This window comes from Ctenocephalides felis, unplaced genomic scaffold (genome assembly GCF_003426905.1).
Source record: "Ctenocephalides felis isolate EL2017-DRISC unplaced genomic scaffold, ASM342690v1 CF-g0.4_SCAFFOLD_03571, whole genome shotgun sequence".
Lineage (NCBI taxonomy): Eukaryota > Metazoa > Arthropoda > Insecta > Siphonaptera > Pulicidae > Ctenocephalides > Ctenocephalides felis.
In genome coordinates, this window is record NW_020539725.1 from 6,087,909 (window position 1) to 6,113,061 (window position 25,153).

The following is a 25,153-nucleotide window of genomic DNA, read 5'->3' on the forward strand; positions in this document are numbered from 1 at the left end:
CTGATAAAAATGATCTGATATTAAAGTTACATCTAATGACTTCAATTTGATTATGGTCTAACTACATTAAATCTAAATTAGAATTTCTTAACTTTAGAAAGTTGATTATTTCGCTTCAAACCCATCTTCCTTACTTTCAGCCAATATTTTTTTGACTCTGGATCTAATTGTTCTAAAGTAAGAGGAGGTCCTATATGAATATTCCATAGCCAATCAGGATACTCATTATCAGGTTTTATCTGCATTTTTTATAAAATTATTTGCAAGTTTTTATTATATAAGATGGGAATCTAACTTTTAGGATGTAAGTATTATATATGAATATTATGTATAATTAAATTTATTATAATTTTAAGGATATAGTATTGTGTCATTCATCACTTTAGGCAAAAAAGAATAAAGTCAATTCTGTTAATAAACACAATTAAGTATTCATATGGTAGTTCAATTAGTGATGTTATGTTCAATAAACTAAGATTAAAATTGAGATAAAGTAAAATTATTAATAGATTACCTTTACATCTTCTCCTTCTTTCATAATGTTACTTCCACAAACATATGTGAGTAACCTATTGATATCCGTTTCTACTGGTAAAACTTTTTTCTCCACAATGGGTCCAGATTTTTTTTTCTTGGCAACCACGACTGAAATTTTTTCAAATCAACTTATAAAGCAAATACAGTTTTTCCAGATTGGATAATACGATAATTCCAAAAAATACCTGCGGGTTTGGCATAGTTTCTAGATATATCAATTGAAGTGACAAATAGCTTTTTGATTTGAAGAAATCCATTAAACGTTCTGGCATACATATTTGAAACTACGCTTTTGTACGCGAATCAGTTTAAAATTAGTATACGCAAAAAATACCAATGTATTATTTAAAATAACCTACAAAAAGTATTAACTTGAAGATCAGTTATTTGACACATTGCATGATTTCAATGCTAACAATACACAAAAAACTATTTAAAATGTGACCAACATAGAAAATTGTTACGCGCTCAAAAAATTTGTGCTGTTCGTTGTTATGAAAATTTTTGCAATATTTGTATTTTTGGTTTAAAAATGTTTCAAATTAATTTTTTATTAAGAGACATTAATTAACACTCGTCTCAACAAGTTGCATAGCTTGTGATGATAAAATTTAAAATTTATGCTACAAGTTGTACATTATCAATTAATCCATGCCACACATTAATTAATTATTGAATTCATATTCTAAGAAGCAAATTCATTGTCAATTTAAAGTAGCAATATTTATTTAATTTCTTTGTAGTAATGCCATTCACTCATTATTCATATAATTTTTCAACCAAAACAGCAATAAAATGTGAAACAAGAAAAAAATACTCTCTAAAAAAACTCAATTATAACAGTAAGGAATAATTAACGCTAAACTCACTGAACTAATGACAAAGTACAGTTCAGAAATGTATTTAGATCTTCAAATTATAGACATAATTTTTCTATATCAACATAGTTCATTAATCAAATATAATCCTATAATGTATAAATTGAACATTCCCTCGGGTTGAAAATGTGTATAAAATTGATTAAATAAAATTCATTCACATATTACTTATTTATAGTATGAGTACAAAATATTAATTATACATAGAAAAAACTGGATAATATACTACATCTAAAAAAACTTATTCTCCTAAATGTTCCTTTTTTTCTTTAATTGCTTCCTGCAAATAGAAAAAGTTCATATTATATTCACTTTATCATTTAATAATTATTCAACAAATAGGTTTATTAAAAATATAGATCACCTTAAATCTTTCCTCAAATAAAGACAATTCTGCTATCAAATCTGTGATGGCGCTCATGAAAGCTTTTTGCGGAGAAGTCAGAAGTGAAGTAGTTTGGATTCTCAAAACAAATTTGTGTTCCAAGGGGTGAGGTACTTTGTATCCAGCAAACAATACATCAGGATCTTTCAATAATTGACTAAAAACCAATAGAATATAATATAACTATATTAATAAAAATTAATAATGTGAAAAAATAAAAAAAAACATTAAATATTCATACTCTCTAATCATATTTCCTAAGGTATGATCTTCTTTATTGACCGTAAAAATAGCTGCATTAGGCACTTTTGTGTCTTGTTCTCGAATTACTCTGAAATTGTAAAGTAAAAAAATAATAATTTCTCGTACTTTGGTTATTTTTCTACAACTTATTGAAATATCGTCATTTACTTTTTCTCGCCTTCGAATAAGAGAAAGGATTCGAAAGTTGGGGGCGCATTCATTTTGAATAATATAAATTTATATCTTCAAAAACAAGAAATAAGGTTTATTCACTTTTTCATATGCATAACCTCACATAATTGCTTGACATATATCGACCATAGATAAAAAAATAGAATAAATAGATGTGACAGACAGGACTTCCTGAATATAATGAAATGTAAACAGTGGTACCAAAGCAATTTTTTGTTGGCAGCATTGAGTGTCACAGCGCTCATTCCAAATGAAAGTTATAGGTTATATGCACAAAAACAACATTTTTTTGGCGAACTATAAAAATGAATTTGTACGTGAAAGATGCGAAAAATGAAAATGAAGTGATAACCATATGTATGTAAATTAAGTTAGTTAATAAAAATAATACATTTAATATTATTTAACATATAATAAAATCAAATAATATTTGGACATAAAAATAGAATTGTATGTTCATACTTTAATATTATGACCTCAAACGCTAAAAGGACGATTTATGTGGGAGGCTTAGCAGAAGAAGTTGATGAAAAAGTTCTAAATGCTGCTTTCATTCCATTTGGTGACTTAGTTGATATTCAAATGCCAATCGATTATGAAAGTGAAAAGCATAGAGGTTTTGCTTTCATTGAATTTGAAAGCCCCGAAGATGCTGCAGCTGCTATAGACAATATGGTAATGATAAGTTCAAATTTAATAAATCTATCTTACTATATTTACATCAAGATATAAATAAATATAATGCATAAGTATGTGCACACTTTTACATGTAACACAATTTTATTGCTATTTTATATAAATATATATCATTATATATTGTTTTTAAATGAAGCTATGGAACTTTTAATACTTCAGCGAATGAAATTTAATAGTAATGAAAATTTGAGGTAGAAAATAATTTATTTATTTATTTTGTGTTCTTGAATGTTTTATTCAATTGTAGAATGATGCTGAATTATTTGGTCGAACAATAAGAGTAAACTTAGCAAAACCCCAGCGAATAAAAGAAGGTAGTACTCGTCCAGTATGGTCAGAAGACTCATGGCTTCAAAGACATGCCGGGGCTACATTGAACAATGATGATAAACCAGAAGCCGAAGCAGAAACAGGATCAAAGACTAATAATGATGTCCAACCAGAAGAACAAGCAAAGAAAAATCCACAAGTTTATTTGGAAATTGAAATAGGCAATCAAAATGTAGGAAGAATTATCATATTGCTTAGAGCAGATATTGTTCCAAAAACTGCTGAGAATTTCAGATGTTTATGCACTGGTGAGCAGGGATTTGGTTATGCAGGAAGTGTGTTTCATAGAATTATACCAGAATTTATGTGCCAAGGAGGTGATTTTACAAATCATAATGGTACTGGTGGAAAATCAATATATGGACGAAAATTTGCTGATGAGAATTTCACACTTAAACACACTGGCCCAGGAATAATGTCTATGGCCAACTCAGGGCCTAACACAAATGGAAGCCAATTTTTCATATGCACTGAAAAGTAAGCAATATTATTCAAAATAAATTTGTTTTGATTCTTTTAGGTATTCCGAACATTTTACAATGCAAGTTTAAAAAATAACAGTTCCTTTTTTAAAATTTCATTACACATAGTCTTATGTAAAAATTGATTGATTCATTTCTTTATAATTAACAGTGTAACTTATAAATTTTATTTCATTATCAATTTTTACATAGTTTTTTTATATGACAAAACACTATTTTTTATATTTCTTAGTAATATTGAATATAAATAACTCATTTTAATTGTACATTTGCAGGACTGAATGGTTAGATGGGAAACATGTCGTATTTGGTCAAGTCATTAGTGGTATGGACATCATAAAAAAAATGGAAAGGTGTGGAACCAAATCTGGTACTCCTAATCAGAAAGTTAAAATAGTGAATTGCGGAGAACTTAAATAATATTTTATATATATACTTGCAATATATATATATATATATATATATATATATATATATATCACACAAGATTGATTTTAAATAAAATGTATTAGTTCACACAAATCTTTATTTATTTATGTTCAAATGTTCACAAACTAAAATATTTCTTTGATAACAAAATGCTAAACATAACAACGTTTTCAACCTACCTGTATCTACAGATTAAAAGACACCATTTCACTATTTGTATGTTAATGTTCATATAATAAATCATATTTATTTTAAACTTTTCAGTAGTAAGTCCGCAAAATCATAAATTCATCTTCTGATATTGATATTCTGGAGTCTCAAAACAAAATTTAGATTTTGTAACTTGTTTTCTCCTAGAAATTCCTTCAAAATAATCAAATCCATAATTAGTTGAAGAATAATGATCAAAGTTATATAAATTACTCCGCATGTTAGGTTCAAAATTCCTGGTACTGTACTGCTTATCTTTATGCATATATTTATTATTTTTTTCTTTCTCAGATAAAAACATATTTAATGGGTTCATACATGTGATTGTATCAACTGTAAATTCATTTGGGTCAAATTTTTTTCTTTGATTTTCAATTTTTTATTTATTGACGGTACACTATCAAAATCAAAAATTAATTTGTGGTGCCTTTCTCTTGAGTAGTGACTTTGTGTATAAATATTTTTTAATGTTGATATTGTGTCGCTTAAAACTGTAATGTTTAATTTTTTGCATTGGTCACTTACTGTGTTTATTATACCATCAAGATAAAATTTAAATCGAACATTTATATCTGAACCAAACGATGACTTCTTATTCCTATTATTTCTTTTTGGGTTGCATAAATAAAAAAAAGTTGTGCATATAGGATTTTCATGAAATAATGTTTTTTCAATAACATTATTTTGGTTAAAGGTGGATAATGATGCAATATCCTTCATTCGTTTTCTACGCAGCATAATTTTAGGTTCAACATCAACATTCTTTATACTTTGAACTGATTCAACATCATTATATGTTATTCCACAAATAGCATTCGGACTCTTACAACTCTCAATTCCTTGCTCACTCACAATGGTTGATAAATCATATTTTATTGGAAGATCGTCATGTTTGCGATGGGATGTTTCTTTGACAAAATTGTCTTTCAAGATCTTTTGCAGGTCGCAATTTATGCGTCCTTTGAATTCTTCATATTTAAAATCATGTTTACGGGCAATTTTACTAAATATACTTTTCGCATATATACCTTGATTTGTAGTTAATCTCTCTTTATCATTTATCATTGATTTTCTTTTATGAACGGTTTGTATTTTACTTGGATTATGAATTCGATTCATTCCAAATTTTACGATTTGGTTTTCAAAAGCACTTTTATGCTGCTTCCTTTTTGATCGTTGGTCACTTTTTCCATTCTGCGGCTTTTTTTTAGTTAATTTCTTGCGTTTGATTACAATGTGCTCCATGTTGTGAATAAACACTTGACTTTCATTATTAGTTCTAAAATAAATCACATTGAAAATATTGCAATAAACATCTGAACATCACATTTCACAAAACAATCAAATTGAAAAACAAATGAACATCCCACACATTGCGCACGTCATTTGTCAGTTTCATATATATCAAGAAGTACAACATCACAATTTATAATATGTCACTTTCATTGTTATTTATATTAATAGAATTGCTTCTAGCATAATACCACATAATACTTTAAAATTTGAACGCATGTTTTTGTTGTCAACTGTACCCCGATAGCCTCACGAGCTAAGCTTTTTAGAAATTAACAGGCGCACCATAATACGAAATCATGACGAAATCTACGTCGATTCGTGGATTCGTGTTAAGCTAAATAAAGTTAACTTTAAGATGCATTTATCTAAATCTCATTCAGATTAAATGATTGTTTCACAAAATATGTTTTTCCTTATTATAAACATTTGAACATATATTAATTCATTGTAATACATCGAAGAGGTTTGCAATACTGGAAACCACAATCTGCTGCCAACTCACATCAAACATAAAAAATCTCAAGGTAATTTTGTCTGATAACCCCTGAAGGCAATGTTTTTTTAGCTCATGTCTCTTTTTTAATTCTTAAATTCTTACACTAAGGGTGGGGCATGTGGAAACTGCAAAAATGGGAATTTCCCTGTAATGCACTATTGTGTAATAATTAGACTTGCAACGAATAGTATATTCGGCAAAATGCCGAATACCGAATATTCGGCAGGTTCTTGCTCCTAATATTGCTTGTATTAATGTAATTGCTATTAGTAATTACTAATATATCAATTAATTGATATATTACTAGCGCGCTACATGTTTATTTAAGTTTTATGCCTAGACTTGCAACCACTATATAGTGGCGAATAGTACTATTCGCCTACTCTTTGCTATTTAGAAAATTTGGCACCATTTACACTAGTCGGCCGAATACCGAACACTTGAATACCACATGTGATAAAGAAATAAATGGTAAAATCATTAAAAAGGCGATACTTATCACTTATATATAAATGTATTTCGAATTATTTCTTTCATAAATACTTAATATTTTCTTTTATAAACTCAATATTATTTCTTATGGATGCTAATCATTATGAAATAAATAAAAAATGATCAAAAATATTGTTTGTATATTTTGCGATAAAGAGCCAGTTTTAGCACATGTGTGTAACCATTGAATGATTCATATTGAATAATATAAATATGTAACAATAAAATAGTGTTCATTTATAATCTCAAAAGTTTAAATTATTCTATATGCAATAACGAAATCATTTCTTCATATTATGTAAATATACAGATCCATCGCGAGCTCTTTATCGCATGAACGATAAATCACCAACAATCTTGTCGCTGAGCGACGGCGGCGCCTTTGATTTTATCTATTCGATATTCGACCGAATATTAAAAAAAGTGCCAAATATGCCGTTTACCAAATAGTAACCGAATATTCGGTGCAAGCCTAGTAATAATGCATTTCGTGCGACTTTAATAAACAATCAAAGTACACGGTCAAAGCGCGAATGCGCACATATGTCACGCCGCTATCTATAATAAATAGAGTATAGATCGTCCATACAAGTTGGAGAGTCAAAAAGTAACATCAGAGCAACAAGATGTAGCTTGGAGAAAATCAGCGTATCAGAAAGTAACATCAGAGTAACAATAAGATATAGAGGTCTTATGATAGAAATAGGCGGAGATTCCGTCAGTCTGAAAACTTGTAACAAGAAGGAAGAATAAACTGCAAAGTCATTAAAGTTGGACCTTTCATTTTGTTAGTGTAAAATAGAAGAAGCATCTTTCAGATAATACCTAAGTTGAAGAACTCACAACTCCGAAAAGACATTACTTTAACCAGCAATTTAAATTAACATCTACTGCTCGACCCAAGGCACTCCTTTGGATACGACAATTGGGACAACGGATCTACCAGTGGTCGCTTAATCGCTCTATTGATAATCTACGAGGCAGACGATCAGACCAGAAGTGTGGATCGACATCCTCTGGAGCAGAACCAGAACCTATACATTTCAGATGAAAATCTGCACGTTTTTATCGCCATTTGTTTGGCATCACTAAAACAATAAACTAATAAAGTTTAAAATATCTTCCAATACTGCAATATTGGAAATTTTCCATGGAAACCACCATCTGGAAATTTCAGTTCATTAAATTTGTTTGTACATTAATGTATAATAAAAACTATCAGCATAAGCCGTAGGTCCATTTGGGTATGGCAATGAACTACGCTAGAGATGAGGACCGTACGGTTTTTTTAAAATTTATTTTTGCCGGAACACGTTCCGGTCCAAAACGGAAGTGCCGAAACGATGTTCTGGCTTGACAACACCACTGTGTCTAATCCATGGATAAATAAACATAATCTAATCGTAATTTCCAAGAACATTTTTCTTTGATGTTAGCAATAAAATTCCACCATAATTTCGTATATCGATGTGTGGTTTATCGTGTTGGTTTGAATAAGATTCACGAGATGCTCCAGACCTCATATAGGGTAGCGCACTAAAAGGTCTTGCAGGAAAAAAGGGCCATCACCGATATATCAAAAACAAGTAGAGTTAAAAAAGTTTTAACAACAATATTTGAACGTGAAGGGAAGAAATTGTATAGCCAGCCAACAGCCAAAATTAAGAAGAACCAGCTGAATGGGACGTTAAGAAAACTGCGAGTTCTGTTAAAAAAATTGATACCTATTATAATAGAGAAAAATGAGAAATGGGGAGTCAGAGTGTACAAAATGGCTTATTTATTCCGATGGTTCTAGTTCGGTTGACATCTATTTTGATTGTCAATGGATAAGCAATTAAGCATCTTCTTGCATATGAGGCATTATTTCTACTTTTTTATGTTCTGGTTTAAATTATTATAGTTATGTGCTTTCTATTAAAGTTTTAAAAATAGTTGTTTTAAATTACTATTTAGTGTTTTAAGTTTTTGTTTTTGTTCTGGTTTGATTTGCTGAATGATAACAAACATCAAGTGCCGAAACGTATAATCAATAAAAAAATGTTCTTTCGTTCTTTTTTAATTCGATGAACGGCCTATTTATTTCAAATATGTTTCAACGTCAAAAAGGTACATATTACACTAGGTTAAATATTGGGTTTCACAAAAATACTATTTTCTATTTTTTATGTATTGTTCTGTTTCTAATACAATTGCAATTTTAAAAGTAAAATAAATGCCTCTTCATAACCATTCTGTCTTATACATCAAATATTTTAACTCAATTTAAAAATTTGGCATTTGGCATATAGATTTAATCGAATAATTAAATTTAATAATAAATATTTGTCAAGAAACAGTAAAAATATTTCTAATGATCATTTAAATCATTGCATCACTTTGTAAACCGACAGACTGGTGAGAACTGCAAGCGCAGTAACGGATACTCCAAAGCCTGCCAACATATACGTGGGAGCATTGTGCGCAACTGCTGATAGATGATACTTCATATCTGGAACAGTTCTTTTAAATCCTTCGCGAGATTGAACCTTCTGATAATAGGCGTTTAAATTTGGCTTCAAATCTGTTGACCAGAATCTATGCCCCAATCCTAATGCGTCCAGACGGTGCAGCAGTATCGTTAAACTAACATCAGCCAGAGTGAAAGTTTTGCTACACAGCAATTCATTTATACCTAAATAGTAATTGAAATATCAAATTCATCTTTAAAACATCAAGTGTAATGATATTAAACTTCATAGCAGAAAATCTAATTATAATATTCAAGTGAACTCAATTTCTGACTTTTCAATAAAAAAACGATCTCGAGAAAACAGCTTTTTGGCACTTTCTCGAACACCATTTAATCGTATCCATTTTTGTAAACAAGATTTGATATACAATTACAAAGAAAAAGATAAATTAATTTATAACTTAAAAGTTACTGCATAAAGTTTCTCTGAGAATTTTGCAAATTTTTACTAATAAGATGTAAGAGCTCGCACGATGTTCTCTAGTATTTTGTCTCTGATTTTTGAAAAGTTTTTATAGGTTAAAATTGAATTTTTGCTATTATTAACTTTCCGTAGAGTAAGTTATAGTAAATCAAAAATATTTTTTGTATATCTTTACGTTTCAGAAATTAAAAAAATATGAATGATTTATAACTTTGGTATACCTTATTATTAGAAAAAATGATTGTATATGTGTGGGTGCAGATACAAATTTTCGTCGACGATTTCGGGAACACTGATTAACCGATTTGAATAATTCAAAAAACATTTGATTCGTATTGATAAGGAGACGTACTGATTAGTTTCTGGCAGGTCTAGCCGTTTCGAAGATACGCGGCAAAAAGATCTAAAAACGTTAATTCAGGTTTTGAGAGAATGAAGCGTCCGATTTGATTAGTTCAAAAAACATTTTATTTGTATTGACAAAATGAAGTACCGTTTAAATTTTTGCAAAGGCAGGTCTAGCGGTTTCACAAATCGAATGAAAAAAGAAAAAAGGCCATTTGGCAGTCGAAAATGATCATTAGATATAAGCATATCAAATTATCAGATATTTTATAGAAATTTTATTAATAAGTATGAATTTTGTTTACATTTCTAAAGGTTACGTACCAATGTTTATTGGTTAGACTGCGATGCACGCTTACGCGTTTCGATTGCTTTGAAATAATCATTTTGGAACGCCAAATGGCTTTTTGTTTTACTTTTTTCATTAGATCTCCGAAACCGCTAGACCTGTCTTTATAAAAATTCAATTCGATCAATTCTTTATCTTGTCAATACAAGTAAAATGTTTTTTGAATTTTTAAAATAGGACGCTCCGTTCTCTTAAAAACCGTGTTACCTTTTTTTTCACTTTTTGACCTGTATCTTCGGAACGGCTAGACCTGCCTCCACCAAAAACTAATCAGCACGTCTCCTTATCAGTACGAATCGAATGTTTTTTAAATTATCGAAATCGGTGTTCTCGAAATCGTCGACGAAAATTTGTATCCAAACACACGCACACACGCACACATACATCCATTTTTTCTAATATAAGGTATGCCAAAATGTTCAGAAGGTTTTAAAACGTGAAGATATATAAAAATTTTTATTTTCGATTTTTTTGCGATTACTATAACTTACCCTACAGGAAGTTAAAAATGATTTTTATTGTATCCTTTAATATCAAATTATTTAAAATATATTTAAGTTATTTAGTATGAATAGACACTACCTACGTCACGGATTAGAATAACGACAAGCTGGTTACGTTTAGAAGTTCATACTTATATCTGATTTTCACTTTTCACTTGTCGTCAACGATCATACCATGTTGAATATACCGGTTCTCGTCCGATCACCGAAGTCAAGCAACATCGGGCGTGGGTAGTACTTAGATGGGAGACCGCTTGGGAACACCATGTATCGTTGACTTTTTGCCTTATTTAAAAACTAATCAGCACGTCTTCTTATCAATACGAATCGAATGTTATTCGAATTATTCAAATCGGTTGATCGGTGTTCCCAAAATCATTGAAAATTTGTATCCGCACACACACACACACAGACACATACATCTATTTTTTTCTAAGGTATGCCAGAATGTTCAAAAACTTTTGAAACGTAAAGATATATAAAAAAATTCATTTTCGATTTTTTTGCGAATACTACAACATACCCTACGGGAAGTTAATACATTACTTTTAGTTAATATATTACTAAGGAATTTTGAATGCCCCAAAGCATGTGCAGAATTGGTTAATACATAAAGACGCCGACATTAACACAATAAACCATTTAACACAATCAGACAATTGCAAAGCCGCCTCGAGGATCATGCTAACCCATTCGCAAAAAAAAACTACACATTACCAGTCTGGAATTCATGGTGTGAACTATGAAGGTATGAAGGTTTGGTTTGATGAATGGTCAGAAGATTTTGTATTTTTAAAGTCTTTTTTTCCTACAGTTTTACTTAATGTCCATTTCAGAACATGTGTAAAAATTTCTATACATTAATAATATCTCGCATAACGTACTTAATTTGTTCCGGGAGAAAGTTCGTTATGCAAAAAGCGTTATTCCATATAAAGCGTAGATTAAAATATGGTCATATAAATTAAGAAATATTTTACCATAACTAAGACATTTACAAAAATAAATTACTAATTAACGAAATAAGTTATTATCAGAATGGTACTGCTTCCTGTTTTACCCTTTTACCTTCTGAATTTTTAAAAAAACTGTCGAAAGCTGTTTCTTTTATTCTCTTCTTTAAGACCTACTGCAAATGATAGGTAAGCTCATCATTGTGCAAATTTATGATTTTCTTAGCATCAGTCACGTTTAAAAAGTAAACATTTACGAATTCTTGCACTTCTTTTCATTTGACCAAAAATTTCTTATGGACTTTATGCAATAAAAATCGTTGAATAGAAAAAGTTGACTGTTTTTTACCTCGGTTTTTTGATCATCCACTTCTAAAAATTTTTCGAGACCTTTGAGGTATAAATGTAAATTACCCAATAACGAGATAATTTAAGTGTAATCTTTTTCTGCAACAAGTATGTATTGACAGGGGGAACAAAAATTTTAAAGGTCTCTTTTGAACTATTTTTTTTTTCATTTACTCTCTCAACAGCAATCAGAACCTTACGGGGATCTTCCTCTATGTGACGACCTGTTTTTTAGGGATATTTTAGGAGTTTTTTTCTACGACCAGTAAATATTTAGAGCTTCAAGTTTTTTATCATTTATTAACACATATTTGGACAGTATAAATATAAAATTTCAGCTAAAAATATTCAGTCAAACTAGAGTTACAGCGCTCTGAACACCCCCGCCTCGAAAAAAAGAGCTCCCACTTCCTCCACGATTCCGGCTGATCGGCTTATCCGAAAAAAAAATAAAGGGCGTTTTAATTTGTAGGCTTAAAAGCACGAAATGACCTATAATCAAATAAATATGAAAAAAATTGAATTTTTGATAGACATTTGAAATAAAAGTTGCAAATTAGGCGTTTTTTTTTTTGTTTTTTGCTATAAAAAAATCGAAGTTTTAAAAATTTTCGATTGATAATAGTTCATTCCATGCGTTTAAATATATTGAGTGTGCCCTGTAAATTTCAAGTAATTCGGTCCAGCCGTTTCTGAGATACAATGGAGGAAAGTTTGAAAAACACAGTTTTGAGAAAAACGCGTTTCAACTGCCAACTCAGCGCTCCGAACCGCTCTTTCTTTTACCTGCTGTATCTTTAAAACGACTTCGAATTTTCTAAAATCGCTTTACTTCCGTATTCTAGACATGTCAAAGGAGCAATTCATGAAAAAAAATCGATTTTTTCAACCCATCACATAAGAAGACCCCCTTACGTCCTGTAAGATGTTGGACTGAAACTTCTTCTTTTTTTGTATTTTTAGATGATTACCCGATGGTCAATCTATCCATATTTGATGATTTTATTTCTAAAATTTATCTAATAGGTCTTTTTTTAGTGCAGCAATGCCGGGTAAGGAAAACATATTGCTATCTATATTTCGAAGTGAAAATCGTTGCCACAGCCTCCTGACAACAGGCTGCTCGAAGGTAAGGTATCAAACTAATTTGAGTAGCAGTAGCATATTTTTTACTACGAATAATAACGGTTCAGTACGTTGTGTGAAGCAAAGTTTGTTGTGTGGAACGTTCGCGCTCGGAAAAAAAACTTCGTCATGCACAGAGTCCATAATGCGAGGTATACGTTATGCGGGATATCACTGTATATAAAAAAAAAATACTGACGTCCAGTCAAATTCTCACTCAGTTCGATATAGTTCGACAATAGCAAACCGACGATAACATTATATTCAAAAAAAAAAACTAGTTGGTATTGGTATTTTGCCTTGAGGCAAGTTACATGAACTTCCCGATATGTTAAAATAATCGACATAATCAAAAAAAAATAATTAATTTATGATATTTGATGTTTGAATTTTAATTATGATATTTGAAAACGCAAACACGGGAATTTGGAGTATTTTCTAAAAGCAAATTTTCACAAATCAATAATTTTTATAATTAAACCAGTTTCCGTAGGACTTTAATGGTTTAGTATGTTCAGTAAGACCAAGTACTCTATCGTTATACTAAGTAAATCGTCTAATTTTAATTTTAACAAACGTCAAAAAAAACTAGTCATTTTTTCAAACTTTGATGAATTTTTAAAATTAAACTACCTGTCCTAAGGCAGTAATATTTCAGTAAGTCCTATAAGGCCATGATATATATCGCCAAAAAAAGTTCCATAAAAAACGACTTAAATTTTTTTTTCAACAGTTAATTGCAAGAAAACGGCTCGGTAGATTTTCACCTAAAACTAATCAGTATTGCTCCCAACTAATATCTTTCGAACAGTTTTCGATTTGTGAAAATCGATTCTGTAGTATGAGCTTAATTGTGGACGAAAAGTTTAACACTTTTTTCCGAAAACGTGGACGAAAAATTTTTCACACACACACATACTTTTTTCAAATTTGGTCTCATTCAATTCAGAATGGCTTGAAACGTCGAGAAAACATAAGATTAGCGAATCGGATTTTTTGATGAAAACATAAACTTCTCCTTCGGGAAGTTAAAAATCCATGGTAAATGTAATGTACATACCTATATTTAATGAAATATATATGTTTTTGATTTTTTTTGATATAGTTCGACAACAGCAAACCGACGATAACATTATATTTAGATTGCTATATGTATGCAATTGAAAACGTATTATTATTATTATTAGTTGAAAATTTATGTATATACCTTGAATGGAACTAATAATGAAAAGTGACAGGTAGATAATTATGAGCAATAAATATTTATTAAACATTTATTGATCAAATGAACCAACCTATGTTAACAGCAAGTTGATGTTCAATTTGTTGCAGTACGAGATCAATTTGTTTCAGAAGTGCTTCGAATTGTTCTGGTGTTCCTAATTTTGCTCTCATCCGCTCCTGCGCTTCTGCCTTTTTCAATAATAAGGAAGATTCCTGCTCATCCACGTTTCGTGCGCGCTCTCGCAAGGCGCTGCTTGAATTACGAGCAGCGTCTATAATTCACAATATTCTCTTAACAATTATTTAATAAATGCTAAATTATAATATAATCTAATCACTGATTGTACTAGACATTATTTATTCAAAATTAAGGATATTATCTGCAATCACATTTAACCTAGATTAATGTCATTTCGTTTTGATGCTCTTATTAGACCAAGAGTACTGAATCATCTAGATATTTTGGCAAAATAAGTACAAAAACCATAGTCTGGATTTGTCTTGTTCATCATCATCATCTACCAGTTTTTTGAAAATGCTAAAAACCAAAATAGAACTTGTTCTCGTGAGCTTTTATACGATTTTATTTTTTACAGAGAATTTTAAAAATCAGATTGCCAGACGGTTTCAAGCTGCACAAGTACCTGCCAGGCGAGTCTAAAGGTTCGCTTTTATGAGGAAGATATATATGCATTAAAAAAAAAACTTGGTCCTATAAGGTTAAAATTTACATATGTGTTTGTCTAAGCGACTTTGAAAAGGTATGTGCAATATGCCTGACGATTCTGTCCAGCCTAAGCCCTTATCAGGCGCGAGGTCAAAGATGTTATGATGCGATCGGAAGTGATATAAATGAAAATTATATTTATTATATATTACTTAAGTATACTCTAGTAGCATATTTATGCATGGAAAATAATAAAATAACAAAATTTCTTGATTTTTAATACCAGGGAATGCATTTTCTCCTAATGACAGAGATTTTAGCGTAATAAAGCGTAGAAATGTAAAAAAGACAATTATTATATATGCTATAAAATTATTATAATTAAAAATGTAGAGTAGCTGTAAGTGGAATTCTGTCTTGAGGCAATTAAGGCATCGTGCCTTAAGGCAAATTGCTGGAACTTCCCGTACCAAAAATTATTATTTTTTTAAAAACAATTAACATTTTTGAAAAAAATTTACTTCGAAAAAATTTGATTTTTGAGAAACTATAAATTTGACAAAAAATTACTTTAAAAAAAAAATTATTTTTTTTGAAAACAAATTTTTTTTGAAAAGAAAAATGTTTTCTTCATTTTGACATATTTTGGAAATGTTGTAGGTTTTTTCAAAGCAATCGTACTGCTTTCACTGCATAAAGACGAAATATCAAAGCGCGTAAGCGCCGCATCGCCGTCTAATGCGTAAACATTGGTACGGAACCCATGGGAATGTAAACAAAATTTATACTTATTGTTAAAATCTCTATAAAATATCTGATAATTTGATGTGCATATGTCTAATGATCATTTTTGACCGCCAAATGGCTCATTTTTTTACTTTTTCCTCCATATCTCCAAAGTTGTTGGACCTGCCTTTCCAAAATTTTGAACAGTTCTTCATTTAGTCAATACAAATAAAATGTTTTTTGAATTATTCAAATCGGACGCTCCGTTCTCTTAAAAACTGAGTTACCGTTTTCGGCACTTTTTGCCCCGTATCTTCGGAACGGCTAGACCTACCTTTGCCAAAAACTAATCAGCACGTCTCCTTATCAAAACGAATCGAATGTTTTTTAAATTATTCAAATCGGTTGATTCGTGTTCCCGAAATCGTCGACGAAAATTTGTATCCGCACATACATACACACACACACACACACATACATCCATTTTTTCTAAGGTATGCCAAAATGTTCAGAAACCTTTGAAACGTAAAGATATATAAAAATTTTCATTTTCGATTTTTTTGCGATTACTATAACTTGCCCTACGGGAAGTTAAAAATATAATACTTTTATATCAAAAAAATGAGACAAGAAAATTTTATATCAATAAAGAAACGTTTCAATAAAGAAAGTTTCTTGAAAGAAACAGTTTACAATGAAACTCAAGTATGCAGGATGCGATTTTTAAGAAATGAACCATATAAAATTTTGTACTAAGCAATCATGGATGAGAACACAGTCATTCAAATTCGTTATTTATAGGCACGTCGGAGTAGACGTAAAAAATTTAGGAATTTTGTATTGTCATCGTTATATAATATAAAAGGATAAGAAGCATCACATCACTAAAATACCGACACTTCTTGAACTTATTATCTAAATATATATATATATATATATATATATATATATATATTATTTATACTATTTTTTTTTAAGCTATATTTAACGGACTTAAGCGATCTATCTTTTTGTAGCAGAACAAATTTTTATATTCAAAGTGACCTAAAGTCCATAAAGGCAAGAAAGCTAATATCATAGACATAATAATAGCGACTTTTCAATATGATGTATAAAATTAAACCCTTCAAATGCGATTTAACATTGCGAGTCAACCATGTATCTTACGTATATTTTTAATTTTGTAAAACCGCAAAAAAAAATTATGCTGTTTAATGCTTTAATTTAAGCATTTTAAATTAAAGATAATGGACTTTAAACTTTCAAAATGAATGACTTATGTAATATATGCATATAATAAATGTATACATGCATACTGGCGAGCAAACTGAGTCTCGACTTTGGAGAGAAATAAAGTGTTATGTCTGGAGCATAGCTCTGTAAGGATCAGAGACATGCATTCTAAGAAGACCGACATAAACTATACCTGGAGTGTTTTAAAATGCGATGCGAAAGACGAAAGATTAAGTGGACAAATCGAATGAAGAAATTCTGATAAGAGAGTACAAAGGAAGGACTCTACTGAGTACGATCTTGAAAAGAAAAGGAAACTGGATCGGACCCATTCTGTAAAAAGAGTGCCTCCTACACGACGTAGTCAAAGGTAAAATAGAAAGACTGAGAGGAATGGGAAAAAAACGAATGCAGATGATTGACGACTTACGCGAGAAGAGAAAATACAGGGAACTGAAAGCCGAAGCGCAAGATCAGGAAGCATGGAAGCAGAATTTTCTGAAAAAAATGTATAAAAAAGGGGGAATACTGTTAATAGGAATGGTAGGCGAGGAAGAGACAGGAAATCATTGATGGTTGCTTTCACATCTTGGACCTGCCTTCGGGTATTATGCATATTTCTTATAGACTGGACGCATAAAGTACATGTTTTGCAAGATATCTATTTTTAAAATTTAGTATCTAATTGAAATATGAAAATATGTTAATATATGTTGCTTTACTGTTCTTACCATCTAAGTCTAGCATGAACTTATTCCAATGTATAATAATAATGTAATTATTAAGTAAAAATATATTTTGTTATCAAAATATGCTCAAAACTTACTTAGAAGTAAATCTCTCACTCGCTCATTAAATGGAGGTTTGGCGTCTATAATATAATCTCTATGTAAAAAGGAAGCCATAGTCACAGCTCCTACTGGGACTAAATCGATTAAATGGCGAAAATGTTGAATTGTTTCATATGCTTCTGAATCCTTTGGTAAAAGAGTTTGAATTTTATCTAAAATACAATCGCATAAAATCAATTACCCTTATACGTTATCTTCATCAGATATTATGATTATTGAACCGTTTAAAAATTCTACGTCGTATTTTGATATTTGATCTTTTCCAATTTTTTTACCTTTTCCTGCACCAATATTTTCAAGCTGATTTAAAATTCTCACTGACCCAGAAGTCACTTGTCCTTTATAAACTAAAATCGGGACTTCTCCTTTAGGACTAAGTTTTAAAAACCATGGTTTGTACTGATCACCACGAGCCATATCCACAGGTTTTGATACAAATGGCAGCCCTTTTTCATGAAGGGCTAGAAGAACCTGTTTAATTGAATAATAGTTAATGTATATTATTGCTAAAATATATGTACTTTATTATTAAAAATGTGCAAATAAAGATATAGACGATTATTTACTCCAATAATATTAAAAATAAAACATCGAATTAAAATTTTGTCTTAAGGTAAGTTACATGAACTTTCTGATATGTACAAATAATCGACTTCTCAATGAATAATAATATTTAGCAGCTTTTAAAATTGTGACGATAAAATTTTCAACTTTTGATTACGAAAATAATATTTATTACCGAAACTTTACCGATTTATTATAATTAAAGTATATGGTAGCATCAAAATATTTTAGGATATTCGTTTGAACCATGAACACTATCACTAGATATGCATAATTTTATTAAAATCGTGAACGATTAGTTGCGAAAAAACGACTCAGCCTATTATTACAAAAACTAATCAATATTATTCCGAACTAACATTTCTTGAGGACCATCCTATTTTTCAAAATTGGTTCAAGATTTTGGCAAAATTGTTGAATAAAATTATAACACTTAACAGCCATTTTTAATTTGGATTGGAATAATGGGCAAGCTTAAATTATACTATCTTTGTTTGTTTTCGCGAAAAATACGATTTGCTAGTTTTATGTATTTTGACGTTTACAGTCATTCTGAATTGATTGAGACCAAATTTGGAAAAAGTATGTGTATGCGTATATGAAGCGATTTTTAACCTTTCGTCGACTTTTTCTCCAATATGGCCAAACCGATTCCAAAAATTTTAAAGCATTTTTATGAAACTTGATAAGTACTCGCGTTGGTTAGTTATTTGGTGCAATTGGGAATTGGCTAAGCCGTTTTTTCCAAAATAAGCAGAAAAGCGTCCACATTTTAATCAAAAACCATACATCTATTTTAAAAATTTATTATAAATTGCCCTGATTAGTTTTTGACAAAACCTGATTAGTTTTGGTCAGCCGTGTAAAAAAACTTTTTTTTGATGATTCTAATGAAACTTTATATGGCAATACCTGGTCTTAATTAACATTCTCAAATATCATATAGTCATACAAAATATAAACATTAATGACAATTTGGATTTTTAGAAAATAAATTCATATGTATTATTTATATATATTATTTAATTTATTTATTTTAATTTATTATTTAAGTGTTCGATTTTCAATAACGTGTAATCAAAAATATACTTCAAAATGGATGAATAATCTGCTATAGTTTCTCACATTATGACGCTGTACAGCTGACGACTGTATAAAGGTGCTTAAAGGTCCGCAGGATAAAAATTTCACGACCGATATCTCAAAAGCAAGTAAAGTTAAAAAATCTTTAATAAAACTATTTGAAAGTAGAGGGAAAAGATGTATGATAAGCTATCACCTCAGTTCTTACGTCGTTGATATCGCGAGATAAATGGCAAATTTTGAAAATCCGTAACAAAAATATTTTTTTTCGTTGTTAGTTTTTTGGTTGTGAGATTTGTTGTTTATAATATATGTATTTAGTTTACGAAACCTTAATATAATTTTTAAGACTACGTTATTTAAATGTGTTATAGATGTATTGTTATTTTTAAGTTAGATTCAACGGTTTTCTTATATATGACTTTTATGAAACTTTTCAGTGGGTGGGGTTAAAAGAACCATCTGTGCCTTTAATCTGAAAAAGGTGTAAACAATAAGAAAATAGTAGATAAAAAAGTAAATTAAGTTAAAAAATCAAGTTTACACGAAATAAATTAAATATATTATATTAATCTCATTTATCTCATAGGCGTATAAAATAAAACTAGTTGGTTTGGTATTTAGCCTTGAGGCAAGTTACATGAACTTCCCGATATGTGTAAATAATCGACTTAATCAAAAAAAATGTAAATAATATACTTCAATCAATCAATCCTACTTTAAAAAAACGATAATAAGTTTAGCAAAGTTTGATGAATTTTTTATTATTTACGACTATTTGTCGTAAGGCCGTAATATTACAGTAAGTTCTATAAGACCATGATGTATATCGCCAAAAAAAGTTCCATGACAATCGGCTTAAATTTTTTTTTTTTCAAACAGTTAATTACAAGAAAACGGCTCGGTAGATTTTCACCTAAAATTAATCAGTACCATTCCCAACTAATATCTTTCGAACAGTTCTGGATTTTTCAAAATCGGTTCGGTAGGATGAGCTTAAATGTGGACGAAAAGTTTAACACTTTTTTTCAAATTATAAAGAAACGGTTTGGCAGATCGTCGCACAAAACTGACAAACGATAGTCCTTACCGAAATACATCAAATGGCTTTTAAATTTCTGAAATCGGTTCAGGCGTTTTTGAGCAAACGTCGATGAAAGTTCTAATTTTGACAAATGCCAAAAAATTTTTGACAAATGCCAAAAAATTTTTGACAAATGCCAAAAAACCAATTTTTGCAAACTTTGACAAATTTTTAAAGCTAAACGAGTTATCGTAGGTGCCAGAATATTTTAGTATGATCTAGAAGACTATGGTATCTACCGTCAAAAAAGTAATAAAAATCGTCGTAATTTTTTTTAACACTTTATTACAAGAAAACTGCCCGGCCGATCTTTACCAAAAACTAATCAGCACGATTCTCAACCAACATCTTTCGAACGGTTTTTGAATTTTCAAAAATCGATTCAGAACTGCGGGCTAAAACGTGGACGAAAATTTTTTATCTTTTCTGCAATTTACAAAGAAACGGCCCGGCCGATCGCCGCATAAAACTCAGAAACGATAGTCCTCATTGCGATACATCGAGTGGCTTTTAAATTTTTGAAATCGGTCCATCCGTTTTGGAGAAAACGTCGATTTACGGCAAAAAATCAGTTCACATACACACACACACACACACACACACATACTTTTTCCAAATTTGGTCTCATTCGATTCAGAATGGCTTGAAACGTCGAGAAAACATAAAATTAGCGAATCGGATTTTTTGATGAAAACATAAACTTCTCCTTCGGGAAGTTAATAAAATAAATAAAAAACATAAACTTCTCCTTCGGGAAGTTAATAAAAATGAATTTGGCCATATTTTTTCCTGAAAACTCTATTTCATGTCTTATGACATCCTAAACAATTCGTAATGTTATTATAAAATTTAATTATTTAATTAAATTATTAGCAATTTTATAACATAGTTTTATTATTAGGCTTAAGATTGTTTATATTATTGTATTTTTTTATTTAAACAAAACTAATTATGTATCGGCATTAATACAAATATAAATATAAATATAAATATAGTACTCTATATGTAATGACCATCATCTAATGAGCGGTAACCCACATTCTACGCACCTCAACATGTGACGACCACAAATCACATGATGAAATCCCGTTCAATAACAATTGCAAAGATAATTTTTATCAATTACATTTTACCTTTTGAGAATAATAACTATATCTGTGATGATATAGTATCAATTCATCACTGGATAGTTGATCTTGCGCTGACATGTTGAATTTAATTCAAATAATTTGGAAAACAGTCAATATTTTGAAACAAAACTCACTGATACTATTGTCATTAGTAGTGATTTATTGATGCAAGAAGACTGAAGTTAGGTGTGTTTTCGGGAAAAGCGTATTAGTTTTAAACAGATTTATTGTAGTGGCTCTGGCAGGGGAAATTTTAAAATAACAAGACAACCTCGGACGTGCACCTATGTGCTCCAAAAAACTTCTGATAAACTATAAAAATTATAATATATATATATATATATATAATTTTTTACACGGTGAAAAATAATTAGCAACAATAATGTATTTTTTCAGGCAACCATCCAGTTATTAAAGAGACAAAAAAAAATTATTCTTAAAACCTTTTTTTTAATAAGCTTCCATAAGTTTTAGGAATTTAATTTGATATTAAATTTGACTTTTCTTCGGTGGCAATTACAAAATATAAAATTAATATGAAACATTTTGTATAAACTTACGTTTATGTACCCATAAATACAAGTATAGAGCATGATGTTACCCATTGACATATTATTAACATTTTATATTATTGTAATTAATATTTTTGTTGATTGTTTTATCAATTTTTAAATATTTATTATACAGCCAGTTGTTGTAAATGAAATTGATTATAATTGAAACATTTATTTGATAAAATTACATAAGTTTTAAGTGCCAATTTGACTCATCTTCAGTGAACAACAACAAAATTTAATATAAAATTAATAGAAATATTTTTGTGTAAATTCATGTTACCGATTGACATATTAACATTTTATATTATTGTAGTTAATATTATCGATTATTCTATGAATTTTTAAATATTCATTATCTATTCAGTTGTTAAAAATATATCGAAATTATGTTTATTTTATATTAACGTATTATAATTTCCATCAGTTTTAAGACCCAATTTGATTCTCCTTCTTCAGACAACTACAAAATACAAAATTAATATAATAAATTCAATTAATCCATTTATAGTTTTATTATTTTTTTAATTGTATTCTGTAGTTTCTTTAACTTTTCATTTTATTGTAATTAATATATTTTGTTGATTGTTCTAAAAATGTTCAAATATTTAGTATAAGTCCAGTTATTAAAAATTAAACTTTTAAATCATTTTTTGATAAACTTTCATACATTTTAAGTCAGAAATTTGATTCTTATGTACTGAACAACAGCAAAATATCGGTTGATTGTTCTTTTTATATGTTTATGTATTATGTTAAGAAACATATTATTATGTTTAAAATATTTTTTTGATGAACTTCAACAAGTTTTAAGTCCAAATTTAATTTAAAATTGGCCTTTTTCACTGGACAACTTCAAAATATAATATAAAATTAATATTATATATATATCCATTGTCAGTTTTACAATTTTTCTAACTGTTTTCTGCAATTTCCTTAACTTTTTATCTTATTTGTAATTAATATTTTTTGTTGATTGTTCTATATATTTTTAAATATTTATTATACATCGAGTTATTAAAATTGAAAATAAAATATATTCATTTTTTTTTTGATAACTTCCATACGTTTCGAGTCCCAATTCGACCCTTTCTCCAGTGTACACAACTGTAAAATATATTTTACATTATATATATTATATATAGTATAAAAATAATAGAACATTACATATATCAAATTTATAAGACACTGATAGTTTTTTAATATATTTATTTGTATTCTGTGATTTCTTCAAGATTAGTTTACCTTTTTGCAGTTAATATTTATTGTTGACTGTTTTATAATTTTTTAAACATTGTTTTTCTTCTTAGTTGCTCACTGAAAAAGGCTCAAATTGGGACTCGAAAACGAAATAAATATATGCACGTACAATGTTAAAAACGATTTTAATGATATTAATTATTAACAATAAATATGAAATAGTTATAACCATGTGCGTTATGTTAACTATAAAATTTGAATTACGGCAGATAGATTTTCCGTTACATTTTAAACTTACCCGCGAAAACTTTATTTATGATGACAGTATTCGAATTTCGATTCTGTCATTTTTAAAACATTTTTAGGTTAAGGTTGTATAACCTAAAATATAAATGTATATTTATTTTACAGAAACAGATTATTAATAATATGTTGGACGATAGTTTCAAATTAATTAAACAAGGAGCCGAAGGAAGAATTTATCATGGCATATACTTAGGAAAACATGTATTAGTCAAGGAAAGGTTTAAAAAATCTTACAGACATCCAGATTTAGACGATATTTTAACTAAGGAAAGAATGAAATCTGAAGCAAAATTAATTGTTCGATCGAAATCAGCTGGAATTAGAACACCTGCTATTTACATGGTCGATTTTGAAAGACGCATTATTATAATGCAATATTTCGAAAAAAATATCACATTGAAAGAATATATATCTAAATATTGTAAGGATAATGCACAAGAACTGCAAGCACTAGGTAATAATTGCTTCAATATATTTAACAACTTCGTATTAATCATAATACTTAACTCTTTTTATCATTATCTCCATTATTTTCTGTACTAAGATGCTAGTTGGTTAGTTTATGTCTTCTAAAAGTATGCTCTCGTATATTTTTTCCCAACACTATTCCAATTTCGCCAAATAATTTATTAATTTACAAACTCTGAATCTTTCAAACAAAGTCTGAATCTAAAAAACAAAGTTTCAGTGAAGCATCTTATAATTTAAGCATCAAACTTGCCATTAAATTTGCTTTCTTAGTGCGTTATATTGAGTAATTACAATTTAAATTTAAATCGTCCCACATTTTTGTGCTATGTTTTAGGAAATCAAATTGGTGCATTGGTTGCAAAACTCCATATAGCAAATATCATTCATGGTGATCTTACGAGCTCTAATATTCTTCTTGTGCCAAGTAATCCAGAATTGAAAGACTGGTCTGATAACATTTCTTTAAAAAATTCAAATTTAATACTGATTGATTTTGGATTATCTCATATTGATACATCTTCAGAAGATAAAGGAGTAGATTTATATGTTCTGGAAAGGGCATTACTGAGTACTCATAGTGATGTTGGTGAAATTCTGAGGAATAATATTCTACAATCATACAGAAAATCTTCCAACAAAGCAGCTGCTGCTAGTGTTTTAGAAAAGTATGAAGAAGTAAGAGCAAGAGGTAGAAAACGAACAATGGTTGGATAATTTTATTTATTTAAAATAACTTAAATTCTATTTTTTTTATATAAAATTTCACCTTATTAAAAAAAATATTGCAAATATTTAATTTAGAATATTAAGGTATTAAAGATAAAAAAATATTTAG

At 29.2% G+C, this 25,153-nt stretch overlaps 5 protein-coding genes and 1 non-coding gene across 6 annotated transcripts; 3 read left to right on the top strand and 3 right to left on the bottom strand.

Annotated features, from left to right (window-relative positions):
- Positions 1 to 10: 10 nt before the first annotated feature.
- Positions 11 to 858, bottom strand: LOC113387024 (39S ribosomal protein L54, mitochondrial-like). Its single transcript, XM_026624783.1, has 3 exons — positions 723 to 858; positions 515 to 645; positions 11 to 239 (listed from the first exon to the last, which is right to left on the bottom strand). Exons 1-3 carry the CDS (start codon positions 811 to 813, stop codon positions 78 to 80), a joined length of 384 nt encoding a protein of 127 aa, XP_026480568.1. The 5' UTR covers positions 814 to 858; the 3' UTR covers positions 11 to 77.
- Positions 859 to 1,656: 798 nt separating this feature from the next.
- On the bottom strand, positions 1,657 to 2,347 carry LOC113387025 (DNA-directed RNA polymerase II subunit RPB11-like). The gene is made up of 4 exons (XM_026624784.1): positions 2,212 to 2,347; positions 2,042 to 2,131; positions 1,780 to 1,957; positions 1,657 to 1,695 (listed from the first exon to the last, which is right to left on the bottom strand). The coding sequence occupies exons 1-4, from the start codon at positions 2,262 to 2,264 to the stop codon at positions 1,657 to 1,659; spliced, it is 360 nt and encodes a 119-aa protein (XP_026480569.1). The 5' UTR covers positions 2,265 to 2,347.
- Positions 2,348 to 2,688: 341 nt separating this feature from the next.
- Positions 2,689 to 4,163, top strand: LOC113384406 (peptidyl-prolyl cis-trans isomerase E-like). The gene is made up of 3 exons (XM_026622119.1): positions 2,689 to 2,910; positions 3,179 to 3,738; positions 4,019 to 4,163. Exons 1-3 carry the CDS (start codon positions 2,707 to 2,709, stop codon positions 4,161 to 4,163), a joined length of 909 nt encoding a protein of 302 aa, XP_026477904.1. The 5' UTR covers positions 2,689 to 2,706.
- Positions 4,164 to 9,032: 4,869 nt separating this feature from the next.
- LOC113385512 (ganglioside-induced differentiation-associated protein 1-like) lies at positions 9,033 to 21,865 on the bottom strand. Its single transcript, XM_026623366.1, has 5 exons — positions 21,791 to 21,865; positions 18,202 to 18,397; positions 17,902 to 18,078; positions 14,521 to 14,721; positions 9,033 to 9,340 (listed from the first exon to the last, which is right to left on the bottom strand). Exons 1-5 carry the CDS (start codon positions 21,863 to 21,865, stop codon positions 9,033 to 9,035), a joined length of 957 nt encoding a protein of 318 aa, XP_026479151.1.
- On the top strand, positions 10,960 to 11,078 carry LOC113387160. The gene has a single exon (XR_003368113.1). It is a non-coding gene; the product is annotated as a 5S ribosomal RNA (ribosomal RNA).
- A 2,114-nt stretch (positions 21,866 to 23,979) lies between the features above and the next one.
- Positions 23,980 to 25,032, top strand: LOC113386856 (EKC/KEOPS complex subunit TP53RK-like; the record flags this gene model as incomplete). Its single annotated transcript, XM_026624617.1, has 2 exons — positions 23,980 to 24,301; positions 24,653 to 25,032. Coding segments are annotated over 2 exons (702 nt in total), but the record flags the coding sequence as incomplete, so codon positions are not given.
- Between the last annotated feature and the right edge of the window lie 121 nt (positions 25,033 to 25,153).

Bases quoted from the DNA above. Each gene is read 5' to 3' on its own strand.
- LOC113387025 (XM_026624784.1), bottom strand. From the start codon at position 2,264: ATGAATGCGCCCCCAACTTTCGAATCCTTTCTCTTATTCGAAGGCGAG. The intron at 2,132-2,211 runs GTAAATGACGAT...TTACAATTTCAG, and splicing joins TTATTCGAAGGCGAGAAAAA to AGTAATTCGAGAACAAGACA. The intron at 1,958-2,041 runs GTATGAATATTT...ATTGGTTTTTAG, and splicing joins TTAGGAAATATGATTAGAGA to TCAATTATTGAAAGATCCTG.
- LOC113385512 (XM_026623366.1), bottom strand. From the start codon at position 21,865: ATGTCAGCGCAAGATCAACTATCCAGTGATGAATTGATACTATATCAT. The intron at 18,079-18,201 runs GTAAAAAAATTG...ATTGTATTTTAG, and splicing joins AAATATTGGTGCAGGAAAAG to ATAAAATTCAAACTCTTTTA. The intron at 9,341-14,520 runs GTTGGTTCATTT...ATTACTATTTAG, and splicing joins TCAACTTGCTGTTAACATAG to GTATAAATGAATTGCTGTGT.
- LOC113387024 (XM_026624783.1), bottom strand. From the start codon at position 813: ATGTATGCCAGAACGTTTAATGGATTTCTTCAAATCAAAAAGCTATTT. The intron at 646-722 runs GTATTTTTTGGA...AAAAAATTTCAG, and splicing joins AAACTATGCCAAACCCGCAG to TCGTGGTTGCCAAGAAAAAA. The intron at 240-514 runs GTAATCTATTAA...TAAAAAATGCAG, and splicing joins AAGAAGGAGAAGATGTAAAG to ATAAAACCTGATAATGAGTA.
- LOC113384406 (XM_026622119.1), top strand. From the start codon at position 2,707: ATGACCTCAAACGCTAAAAGGACGATTTATGTGGGAGGCTTAGCAGAA. The intron at 2,911-3,178 runs GTAATGATAAGT...ATTCAATTGTAG, and splicing joins CAGCTGCTATAGACAATATG to AATGATGCTGAATTATTTGG. The intron at 3,739-4,018 runs GTAAGCAATATT...GTACATTTGCAG, and splicing joins TTTTTCATATGCACTGAAAA to GACTGAATGGTTAGATGGGA.